The sequence below is a fragment of the Apis florea genome, unplaced genomic scaffold, assembly GCF_048593485.1.
Source record: "Apis florea isolate Af1SG1 unplaced genomic scaffold, ASM4859348v1 contig_3561_pilon, whole genome shotgun sequence".
In the NCBI taxonomy this organism is placed as follows: domain Eukaryota; kingdom Metazoa; phylum Arthropoda; class Insecta; order Hymenoptera; family Apidae; genus Apis; species Apis florea.
The window spans coordinates 304,293-316,425 of NW_028256781.1; the positions used below are offsets into that span (position 1 = coordinate 304,293).

Here is a 12,133-nt window from a genome sequence, read left to right on the forward strand (position 1 = left end):
TTCTCGATCGAATCAAAAACTTGCCTCTCCTCCGAAGCGGATGTTGATCGAATCGAAAATCGACTCGTCGTGAACGCTGCAATACGCAGGATTTCAAATTTCGACGGGATAATCGGCGAACGTTTCGAAGGAAGACGTAGGCGACTCGCGCGACAGCTTGACAGCCGGACATTAACGATCCAGGATGGGTCCAGGATGGGTGATTTCCATCAGAGGCGAGATCAGAGGTCTCGTTCGCAGGTGCGCCGGGGAAATCGAGACGCGAATCGATCCTGCGTGGATTCATACGAGGATTCATGAACGAAGATAAATTTCACGTCGAGGAGGAGGAGGAGGAGAAGGAGGACGTGATTTTAAGGCATGTTCCATGGATGAAAAATTAATCGCGCGACTGAACAACAATTTTCTATCTCATCGAGATCTATGGAAGGGTTTGAATTATGTTCGCGGATATATATCTCTCGCGTGTACTTTAACTCGAACGACACGTCCAAGCTGAATTTTCAAGCTTGATTGCGTCCATCGATTAAGACGTCGTAAAAAAGTTGACTTCTCTGATGGTGTACGGTACGGCAAAATGGCACCTTTCTATTATGTAGTCAATTTTGACGAAAGACCCGGGACAAGATGCTTATCTTTATTGCTATAAGTTATATCTTTTTAACGTGGATACGAAGAGAATAAATAAATCGGCACCACCCGTCAAACTCGTTTGCCGAGTTAGAGGAGTATATCGACAGAGATCCAATTCTATTGCGATAGAAAATTGAATATAATTTTGCATAAGAGAAATGATCGGTGGCTGCAATCGCCTCGATAATACCTCTCCTCCAAAAAAAAAAAAGAAAAAAAAAAAGAAAAGAAAACATCGACGCACGAACGAGCGATCGGGATCATCGATCAAGAGATCGAATTTCGCATTTAACATTTCCTTGAATCGAATTAACGAATGAACGACGAATACCACGATCGGTTAACCGCAAACCCCATCGAGCCACGGTTCGAAAACGCGAAGAAAGGGGCGAGGAACAAGGCCGAAATCAACACCAACAACAACCTCTCTCGCCTTGGAGGTACCATTTTTCATTCGAAATCGCGGATCGATTGGGGCGCATCCCCGTTGGCGCGCACACGAATTCGTGGCCCGGATCCGGATGATGAAACGGTGCTCGGGCCAGGGCAATTTGACTTACGACATTTTGAAAGCGAGCCGACCGATCGTGGGCGTGTGTTGAAACGTTGCGATGTCGGACGGGTTTTGCGTGGGCCTTGCGGCGCATTACATCTGGCCAGGCACTGCCGCTTTATGATGGACGAGACAGGTGATTATGCGTGTGGAAACCAGCATGCGAGCTCGCGCCGTGCCCCGGTGTGGGTGCTCGTCAACGGGGCCACGTGGACCTCGCCTGTGTGGGTGCCCGCTCCTCGTGTGTGGGTTCATCGGATAACCTCGTAATTCCCCGTTTTTTATCCACCGTCCACGTGACACTCGCGGAACGTCCCGATTCGTTTCCGCCTGTTTCTATTCGACCAAACTTTTTCGGAAAGTTGTTCGAAAGTTGCACGCGTTGGAATTTTAATTCGGGAAATCGAAATGGAAATTTGGAAATTTTTTTCTCCTTAATTTGATTAAAATATTTTGGACACGGAGGGGGAGAGAGAGAGAGAGAGAGAGAGAGAGGTTTCTACTTCTCGTTTTCTACTTCTCGTTTCCGCCGAGTTTTCGGATGAATAATCGTGAAATTATATTATCTCATAGAGAAATTCAATTTGAAAACGTTTCACGCGTAACGCGTAGAAATCGTTGTCGGTTTATTCCACGACTTTTATCTCGTTTAATTAACGAAGCTATGCGCGTAAATCGATCGGGTCGGTTAAAAGAAAAAAAAATGCAAAAAAAAACGTTTTATTTCCCCAGTAAACGCGAATTGATATTTTTCCTGTATTCATATCTGGAAGAATTTAATTGAACACGGTCGTTTTACATAAGTAAACAAATCGTGTGGAAATACGATTTCGAAATTCTTTCGATCGGCCGATTCCGCAATTTTCCAATTCAGCGGAATGCGAAGTAAATAAATAAATTTGAATAAAAATTAATTACAAGTCGCGTGTCGCGTAATGAATTCCATTTGGATCCGAGCGTTAACAGGTTGGAAAGACAACCGACTCGTTTTCACTGAACGTTGAGTAACGATCCGTGACGAATCCGATGGACGGAGGCCGGACTCCGGTTAAACTTTATTCGGTCCTAGTGACACCTCCTATTTGCATAAGACGAGGAAGGGAGGGAGGACTAGGGAAAAGCGTGAAAATTGCGGAACTTTGGTGTGAAAGGCCGAGGGTGGCCGGTCTCCCCCTTTCACAGCGGGTAATTCGGCCCAGATACCAGTCTCGCCGTCCATTGTTTCGAGGCTAATCGCGCCGCAAGTTTGTCCAACAAAGGGGTTGTAAACCGCAAGGGCAAACGCGCTTTGACCGTAATTTATCGGCGACCGTTCCGATCTTCACAAGTATCGAGGAATAGCGAAACGCGTCTAACGAATTAATTGCACGAGAATTGATTTTAAACTCAAAAAAATGATAAAGCACATCGCTTCACCCTCTTTCGTTTGTTCCGAAAGCTTGGCTTTCTCTCTTTTCTCCACCGGATTGTAAATAATTTGCTGGTTCGTGTTGGGGGCTAAAAAGTCGTGGATAGAAAGTCTATACGAATTATTAATACATCGTATACTTGTTTGTCTTCGACAGGTAGGGAAAAAAATATTCGACAACTTGAAAATTTAATTTAACGTTCTTCCACAAAGACTTTCAGTAGTTTTAGCTGGTGAGTGACTTTGCAGTTTCACGATTTATATAATTCGTTGCTCTTCCATGATGGAATTTTCTTTCTCAAAAAAAAAAAAAGAGAAAAAAGGAACAAAACCAACGTGGACATAAATTAAAGAGAGAGTCACTTTTTTTACTACCAGTTTTTCTCTTCGTTTTAAGATCTACTCTCTCGAACATTAACGCGGAACCGTTTATTTATTTGTTTTTTTTTTTTTTTTTTTCAGATTTCATCTATCAATGATGACTATCGTGAAAACGCTTTAAACTTCGAGTTAGGGCACGGGGAACAACGTGGTCGTCATGGTGAGTACCGCGAATGAAAAGGTGTAAGATTGAAGGCGAGGGCACGCCCATATCCGGCCGTGTATTTCCGGTCCGCGAAAATCACCGTGGCTGGGCGACACACGGGCTTTGGATCCGTTCGAGTAAACACGCGTGGACACGCCAGTCGCAATTACACGAGTGCCTGCAAGTATAATGAGGCTTGCGTCTCATTGTGATTTATGCCAGGTTGCCCCGTGTCGAGAAACCGCCTCCCTCGTTCTCCTTGATGTAAATTCGCGACAAACGCGAACCGCGAATCAACGTATCATCGCGATGAAACGTTTTTTTTTTTCTTCTTCTTCTTTTTCCGCGCAACAACGCAACGCGAGTCGAGAGCTTATTTTCGATCGATACCGGTTTCTTCTCGGATACGAATAGAAAATTTACAAATTAAATTCTCGCTCGAAAATTGTGAATGTAAATTTCGCATCGCGAATTGAAAATCGTTCCTCTCGGAATGAATTTTAAATTGAATCTCTTACATCTCTTCCTTCGTTCCGAGAGAGGCACGATTATCCAATAAATTTTCAACAAATTATTTCATTTTAGATATAGAAATTCATGCATACAGGCAATATTAATAAAGTTGCCGTTACTTTTCCATTAGCCGTCATTATAAATTCCATAGGATTTTACATCTACATATCCTGTGTAATTGCTTTATAATAACCCCTCCCCCCCCCATCCTCCCTCCCCTTTATCGTAAACTCTCTTCCTTCTCAACAACATTTAACAACCTTCCCTTGATATCTCTAATTCAATTTCGACGAATATCATTTTTAAGGTTAATCCTCGCGCCAACTTACAATCCATCAGCCGCTATACTAATTCCCCATAAATACAGCTTATCTCGGGCCACTGTCATTAATCGTCGGAACGAATCGAGAGAGAGAGAGAGAGACGAAATCGTAACCGGAACACGTGGTCGAACGTGGTCGATAAATCGGGCCGGGCTAAACAACTCGTCAAAATCGTGACGCATGACCCGCACGACATGACAGGCGTCGTGGGCATCGCGTGTCGCGCTCAGCCGCTCTAATACCATTCGGTTCCATGTATTATTCAATCAGCCAATAAGGAAAACACGCCACTCCGTGTGCCCGGCTCGTGATCCTCTCTCGTGTGTGCTCTCGTGTGCTTCGTGATACGCGTACAGGAGGAGTGGTGGGCCTCCTCCGGTTAAACGAACTTGCGATCGTGGAAAATTGTCCTCGACAGGGTCTGTCGAAGGTTAATCACTCGGATTGAGCGGTCGAACGTCGACAGACCCCGCAAAGAAACGCACGAGAGGGAATGTTAAAAGGCGTCTGTTCCAGGCTCTCGTTTCTCGACGTATTCTTTTTTTTTTCTTGCAATCGTTGCTCGATCGATAAACGTTTAGTTTAATAAGAGAGTACGCGACGAAAAATCGTGCACGTGTAGTACGTTGGCTTTTGAGATCCTTGAAAGAGATCTGACCGAGGAGAGCGAAAGAAAATGACTTTTTTCTAATTATTCTCTATTATATATAGTTGCGTTTACTCGGATTGAGATATTTAGCAAATCGTATTCTTTTCACATACAAAGAAATGAAGAAACTTTTCCCACGTTATCCAACTAAAATTTTCCAATTCTTCTTCTCCACCGTTGTTATCAGATCGTTCGATTCTTGTGTTTTATTTATTTATTTATCAAATTAATAGAAAGTTTCCACCGATTACTGCCGCCATCACCCTCGCGTCTCACTCGCACAATAAAATCCACCACTCATCAATCCCTCCCTCGAATTTACCCATTTACACATCGCCGTTTCCCCGGAACCATAAAGCACGGTGAATAAAGCGAATAAAGGGATAAAGGGAATAAGTCGAAAACGAGAGAAAAGGAAGAAAGAAGGGGAAAAGAGAAAAAAAGAAGAGAGGAGGGGGGAAAAAAAACTGCGTCGATAACGTCGTCAGCTCGCGACAGCTAATCCGGCGGCCGGTCTCGAACCGGCCATTACGACGTGCGCTGTCCATCGTTAAGAAGAAGTCGCGCCGTGAATGCTGCTCCCCTCCCCTCCCTCCGTAATAACGAGCTCCTTACATCCAGATTACACGTGCGCCACGGAACGTAGCGGCTTACAACGGCTATAAAGCAATAAAAGTCGATTTGCCCGGTGAACACAGGGCCGGGTGATATATCGCTGCTTAGCGCCCACGTAAACCAAGGAGCGCATCGACCGAGCAGCAGACGGGGAGGTTGCGTTTCTCCTTTCGTTCTTTCGTGCACGCGTCGCAGAGCGGTGTTGGCGGATGGCCAAGTCGGGCGCCGAATTATCGAATGATCGGGGCGGACGTTCGACAACGTTGGCCACGGCTCGCGCCGATATTCCGCCCGAGATTATCTCGCTCGTCAATCTCGCGACGGCCTTTCCGCCGACAAATTGATTCCCCGCTGATCACTCTGATCCCCCTCAGGCACGATCGCTTATTACGACGGGGTAAATACGTAATTGGCCGAGGAATGGCGAAGAAATGATGAGAGAGAGGGAGAGAGAGAGAGAGAGAGAGAGAGAGAACTACGGCTGCGTAGGATAAGAACTCTACTTTATTGACGTTTGACCGTGTGTCGGGTAATTTTTTTTTTTTTTTTCTATTATTGGGAAATAGTGGAAATTATTTATAAGGAGAGACGCGTGTATCTTTGTGCAAGGTTTTGGGAAGGGATATTTAGGAGGGAATGGGATAGGAATGAAGGGAAAGAAAATTCTTCTTTGCTCGTAAACGTAAAGTCCGTATTATTTATTTGTTTTTTCTTCTTTTTCTCGCAGCTTTTAAATTATCGTTGTATATATATATATATAAAGAGAGAGAGAGAGAGAGAGAGAGAGAGAGAGAGAGAGAGAGAGAGAGAGAGAAATAGAGATAGATATCAAAGACTAGCTTTTTTTTCTTTATCGATAAAGTTCTATAAATAAAGTGAATTTTGCGGTGTGTCTTGGTTGTGGCAAATTAGCTATAGAAGATTTTATTTCTGTCTAGACAATTTGATTCACTAATTTGCACGCTTATTTCATCTTAAACTTGTCCTCAGCTTTATACGATAAGTACAAGCTGCTACTTTCTTTTATTTTATTATCTTTTTCCGTTTTCTTTTCTATTTGTTTATTCACCATACTCATTGAACGACTACTCGAACAAGTACTCGTTTGTTTGTCCATACAGGTCATTCCAACAGCTTGATCTTTCACCAATATCAATAAGTCGTTGTCCGTCCCTCTGTCACAGGTTTGCACACAAATCACCTTGACATCTTCCTTCTTCTTTTTCGTTCTCTTTACTGGCTTTGGTGCTTTTTGACACTCGGTGAACAGCATCTCAGGTTTTGTGCACGAAGTTACACTGCATTCCATCAGAGTGCTCGGGCATTCTCTCAGGTCGCATTTGAATCCTATCGCTTTCTTCACCGTTATCTTCCTGCACATCTCTGTTACTTTTTTCATGAAAGATTTTTTTTTTTTCTCCTACAAATACACCAGAAAAGGGGGGAAAAAAATATATCATGCTTTATCGCGAGGCATTATGGATCGTCAGAATCTTCTTTCTTATTATGTTACGTTAGAAGGAAGAAAAAAAAAAAGAAAAAAGAAAAAAGAAAGAAAAAAAAAAAAAGATTGTTTTGCCTTGTCCCCCACCTTGACTTGCTCCGAAATATGTTGAATCTTCTTTTTACTCCTCTTCGTCCTATACGTGATCGCTCGTTTTTCTTTCTTCGGCGCGCACACAGTTAATGTGAAACTGAAGGATCATTTAACTCAGCTTATAAGCATCTAAAATTTGTGTCAATTTGCTAAAAGGAACAAAATCGTTTACCTTGGACAGGCTATGTCCCTTTTGTTACCTAAGCAATGTCTCGAGCAACCGCGGAGAACTTTCGGCTTTCTTCTACAAACATCGATTTCCTTCACGCATTTTTTTTCGGGTAAGATTTCTTCCTTCTTTGGCGGGATTTTCACTTCTGGTACGATCTCTTTTGGTACGATTACTTTTGGTGGGATCTCTTTTGGTGGGATCTCTTTTGGTGGGATCTCTTTTGGTATGATTACTTTTGGTGGGATCTCTTTTGGTGGGATCTCTTTTGGTGGGATCTCGATTGGTGGGATCTCTTGTGGCACGATCTCTCTTGGTGGGGTCTCTCTTGGTGGGATCTCTCTTGGTGGGGTCTCTTCTTTTCCCAGCGTGATTTCCAGCGTTGCTTGCTTCGTGATCTGAGGACGAGGATTGGAAGGCATCTGGTGATTTTCATTCTCGACAACACCCTCTTCATTCCCTGTTCCTTTCGATTTCAATATTCCTTTTTTTTCCTTTCTGTTCGTTTCGTTGTTGTCCTTGTTTGCCTTTTTAATCATTCCCTTTCATTCTATCTTCACCGTAATAATTAATCTCGTTTCGTTCACGTAATCGAGATTATCGTTAACACTTGTCGAAATTTCAAAACAACGTACCCAGATTTGTCTCAAATCTTCAACAAATTCAATGGATTCTTTTTATTCATATTCTGTGTAATCGTCAATTTCAATGGAATGCGCGCTTCCCTCAGTGGAACTGTCTGAACGTCGTATACGCATAGTGGCCCATTCGCGTAAAATTATTATAGTTTTCGTGCCCATTTTTAAGCCATTTTCCTGAGGAGTTGCTGGACACCTTGCTATTATGATGAGTCTATCATTCTGCTTTAAACGCAATATTAATTAAATTATGTTAATAAAAATAAAATGTTAATCTTTTGTGAATTCGATATTTGAAGGAAGTATAATTTTTTTTTTTTTTTTTTTTTCTTTTATTAAATAACGTCACGTCATCGGATACGCGCGAGTGAAAATTTTTTTGTACGAAAGTATCGATATATATATATGTATATATATATATATATTAACCTCGTTCTTCATGAATGTCCGTATTTTATACCAAACTTTTCTGAAGATTCGAAAGCTTTTAAAAAACTTGCAGACCAACTTATCCAATTATACGAATGAATATTAGAAGTCGCAGCATGTTGCGACAAAGGACAATTAAAGAAACGACTAAAATTTGCCCATCAAAACGAAAAGGTTCGTCTGATTTACAAGGGTGGCGCCATTTAAACATATGAACGTCGAGTTTCTTCTACACTTTTGCCTTCGTTCGTTCCATCCATCGTGGATCCAAATAGTCGAATATTTGACCAAAATTGTCCACCAAAGAGAGAGAGAGAGAGAGAGAGAGAGAGAGAGAGAGAGAGAACGAAAGGATAGAAAAATTGTATCGTTACTTATCTTGATTACGAGTTGGAGTTAGTTAACTTAATTTATTTTTTTTTTTTTTTATTGAAATTCCAACAATTGTTAAAATTTATGAATAACTATTTTTTTTTCGAAAGAAAGAAAGATTTGAAAAGATTTTTGTTAAACCGATTGTTTTCATAATTGATTGAATTCAGAGTGAATTCACAACGATCGATCAAGTTTTAGGCAATTGCGATGATATCTCTTTTTTCTTTTTTCTTTTTTTTTTCTTTTTTTTTTTTTTTAAATTGGATACATTTTATTTCCCTTATCTGTAAATCAAGATTCACGCAATCCGTTATTCATTAGTTTCTTTTCTCTCGTTTTGATTTTTGTTTTTGTTTGGATTATTTTTATTATCCTTAAGCATAAATCTTTTCTCCTGTCGCGGTGAATAATGTGACATTTCTTGGACCTAAAATAAATAATATAATTTTATTTATTAAATATTTCAATTAATCCATTTACATAATATATATATATATATGCATAATAATACCGGTTGAAATTCGATCGAGGTACTGATGTCGTTGAAAAGAATTTGTTTCCTAGCGGTATTCTCGCTGTTAAATGTTTGCGGTGATTCGGATCCGCTTCTGGTGTGCCACAAGCCTAACTGAGTCGTTCCCACTAAAATCGAAAGAACAATTAATATTAAATATTCATCGATCTATCTCCTGTTCGTAAATTCGTATTCCTTTTTCTCCTTTTTTTTTATCGAAATTTACCCGTGGGAATAGTGGTGCGAAACGTTTCATGACCGTTTTCTATAATAGATATTTCTTGGGGAGTAGTTCGATATCGTTGGCTCCTTCGTTCCTCGATTATTCGTTGATTTCGTGGCTCGATCAATTGTTGATCAATTATTCGTGGGGCCGGTGGTTCGGGTCTTTCTACTCGCGTACCGTTCGTCATCTGGTACGAGATCGTATGACCGCGTGGGAAGGATTCCTCGTATTCCGGGAGCGAATAAAATTGGCTGTGAATCGTTTCAAAATTTCGAAATTGATCATTATATCAATGACGATTTATCCGTATTTTTTTTTTTTTTTTTTTTTAGCATAATTACAGTTCTCTTTGCTCGGCGATCGGTGGAGGTCTTGGAGCCTCGATAAAGACAGGTTCGTCGCTGTGAATTTTGAACAAAATTTATATCGCGTTTTGATAAGAGTTTCGACAAGTTGACACGTTTAGAAATATTATTATCATAACTTCTATTAATTAATATTTACACTCGAGTTCTTTCCATCCGCGGTGTTCTTATCGGTGTTCTCGGTACTCGTTCAGGCGAATAGTCACTGTAAGTTTCGCAAGATTATAAAAATGATCAAAATTTGACGAGAAGTTTACAGATAATTTTTACAGAGGATCGTAATACACATTTACATTTCCCTGTCCTCTATCACTCGTGGCATCCTTGGCCTTCTCGGATGTTCGGCAGCCTCCATTTCCCTGTGTAAATTGTGCAAGATATGAAAATTAGATCAACTTTGGGGCTCGATCGAATCAGTCAGTTTAAAAATCCGTTTAAAAATTGATCAAATCGATTGAAACGATTTAAGAAAATTATCTCGTCTGTTTAAAATTTAAACATTTTAGTTTTTTTTTTTTTTTTCCTTACTCAAGTCTTCTGACACGTTCATCATCCCTAGGTCCATACGCTAATCCCATAAGGTGTTCTTGACAAGGTGTTAAAGGATCCGATATCCTGCGTTCCGGCGTTGAATGGCCGATAGGCTGAGATCGAAATATAATATACCGTAATAAATAGTTCATTTCTGAAGACATTTATGAAAATATGAAAGTTTCGTATACCTCTCCAAGCCTCTCCTCAAGAAATTTCAAAGTAACCATAGTTCCATCGAGAAAACCATGCAAATGTGGCATGTTCTGCTCGCAGCAATTAAAATCTTTGTCTTTGAAAACCTTCCACCAGAAATTCTCATCTTCTACGAATTTTTTCAATTTTCTCATTGAGACGATACAATTGTTCAAAATTGTTCGGAAGCTGTTCAAATCCGATCGGGTATATTCTGGCGTCTGACTCTCCCCATCCCTCCGGCCGTCGTTTTCCCTCTATTAAACGAATATTACTTATCATTCACCAAGAATCGAAATCTAATTAAAATCGATCGTAATCGTACCGATCTCGGATTCTGATATCTTTCCAAATTTTTTTTTATATGTTGAATCCTTTGGAGAAGCTTTTGATTGTTACCGAATTGTTCGTTTTGTTGTTTCGAATTGTAATTGCACTTTCTTACGGTACAAAGTTCTCTCTGAGGAGAGCTTGGACGGTGATTTGGCATACAACATCCTCGTTTCGGGTCCTGATAAAACGGAACGAATCGTTATTCGCGCTGATCGATATCGAGATGACTTTTTCTATTTTTCTAAACTTTATGAATTTATGAATCGCAAGGGAGGCAAAAATCCGGAACAACGAGATAGAGATGTGGTAAAGTATCGAGTATTAGGTTACGTACCATCCACAAAGGTGTTATCGCTCTTTCTATTCACCAAATTCTGCCATTGACTGTGGAGATGAGATGGAAGTTTTCTTGTTTCGGATTTAATTTTATCATTATTGTCTATTTATTTGTTGAGGTCATATTTGTAATAATTTTCATGGTTTCGACGATGTGTGTAAATGGTAGTTTCAAGTTGACAAAAATGCCATCTATTTTTCGATTTATTCACCCATAAAAATCGTTGGAACAGCGCTGTCGATAACATCGATCCGATCGAGCCTTCTCCCGAATAGTATAGTCAGTCAATTCAGTTTCACGGAAGAACACCTTCTCTTACGTATCGTTTCGCAAACATAAATAAAGAATCATGGCACATCGATCGAGTTGAACGAGAAGGAAAACGACTTTTAAACGGCTCGTTTACCATAACGCTTCGTAGAGAGAGTAGATCTCCCTGAAATCTTATGAAACGGCTCGTAGACCCGCATAATTGCATTGTGAGAAGGGACTCGAGGGGCCCGGGCTCGCATGGCCGATTCACAATGAGGAATCGTGACAAAAAGTCAACGAGATTGTCGCTACGGAAAATCAGGAACACCTCGAACACCGGTGTATTTTTCCATTCATTTGCAAAAGGGAACTCGATCTTCAGTGAGAACGCAGCAGCCATATTGTGAATCGAAAATAGGATTCATTCGAGGATTGCGAAGGATCGATCATTCTTCCATGATTTAATTATTCTTGTATTCTTTCGACAGATTTTTATTTAGTTGGAAGTTTATTATTCGAAAAATTAAGGATATATGAAAATATATAATCTTTTGATAAATTTATTATTCTAAAATTTATAGAACGTTGGAATATTTTTGTTGGATAATGAAGGGGACAATTGTGCTTCCAAGATGACAAGATGAATTTCGAATCGTAAATCTTTGTTTAATCAGTTGTTGGACGTTTAGACATTGGAATGGAAACGGAATAACAATCACCGAAATTGGATCATTCAATTGCAAAACAGGCAAGTTCGAGTCGATTTTTCAGTGTCATCCATTTCGTGCACCATTTTCTATCTTCAAACCACGAATTTCAATCATGTGAAAAGCGTGAAAACCGACCCGGCATCACCAATTTCCATTTGAAACGATTTTTCGGGGTGGCTTCACCTTCACGTTCCCCACAAATTCGACGCGGGATTTTCGGATTCTCCTTTTAAAGAATCCAG

At 40.4% G+C, this 12,133-nt stretch overlaps 2 protein-coding genes across 6 annotated transcripts; both read right to left on the reverse strand.

Moving 5' to 3' along the window:
- Positions 1-6,114: 6,114 nt before the first annotated feature.
- Positions 6,115-8,608, reverse strand: LOC105735482 (uncharacterized). Of its 5 annotated transcripts, none has more exons than XM_086913971.1 (5): positions 8,054-8,608; positions 7,622-7,846; positions 6,990-7,536; positions 6,812-6,914; positions 6,115-6,640 (listed from the first exon to the last, which is right to left on the reverse strand). In XM_086913971.1, the coding sequence occupies exons 3-5, from the start codon at positions 7,523-7,525 to the stop codon at positions 6,185-6,187; spliced, it is 1,095 nt and encodes a 364-aa protein (XP_086770097.1). In that variant the 5' UTR covers positions 7,526-7,536; positions 7,622-7,846; positions 8,054-8,608; the 3' UTR covers positions 6,115-6,184. The 5 variants fall into 5 exon arrangements, with proteins under 5 accessions (XP_086770097.1, XP_086770100.1, XP_086770099.1 ...); XM_086913974.1 differs by having other exon boundaries at positions 6,990-7,540; positions 8,054-8,327; XM_086913973.1 differs by having other exon boundaries at positions 7,622-7,849; positions 8,054-8,288.
- On the reverse strand, positions 8,449-11,163 carry LOC105737024 (uncharacterized). The gene is made up of 10 exons (XM_086913968.1): positions 10,927-11,163; positions 10,585-10,770; positions 10,256-10,516; positions 10,062-10,177; positions 9,827-9,892; positions 9,673-9,738; positions 9,510-9,569; positions 9,169-9,419; positions 8,940-9,070; positions 8,449-8,855 (listed from the first exon to the last, which is right to left on the reverse strand). The coding sequence occupies exons 1-10, from the start codon at positions 10,927-10,929 to the stop codon at positions 8,739-8,741; spliced, it is 1,257 nt and encodes a 418-aa protein (XP_086770094.1). The 5' UTR covers positions 10,930-11,163; the 3' UTR covers positions 8,449-8,738.
- Between the last annotated feature and the right edge of the window lie 970 nt (positions 11,164-12,133).

Excerpts from the sequence above, each read along its gene's own strand:
- LOC105735482 (XM_086913971.1), bottom strand. The coding sequence starts at position 7,525 with ATGATTAAAAAGGCAAACAAGGACAACAACGAAACGAACAGAAAGGAA. Across the intron at positions 6,915-6,989 it reads AGGGACATAGCCTGTCCAAG|TTTCACATTAACTGTGTGCG; the intron begins GTAAACGATTTT and ends ATGATCCTTCAG. Across the intron at positions 6,641-6,811 it reads ATATTTCGGAGCAAGTCAAG|GAGAAAAAAAAAAAATCTTT; the intron begins GTGGGGGACAAG and ends GTGTATTTGTAG.
- LOC105737024 (XM_086913968.1), bottom strand. Across the intron at positions 10,178-10,255 it reads TTGAGGAGAGGCTTGGAGAG|CCTATCGGCCATTCAACGCC; the intron begins GTATACGAAACT and ends TTTCGATCTCAG. Across the intron at positions 9,570-9,672 it reads CGGATGGAAAGAACTCGAGT|CGACGAACCTGTCTTTATCG; the intron begins GTAAATATTAAT and ends CAAAATTCACAG.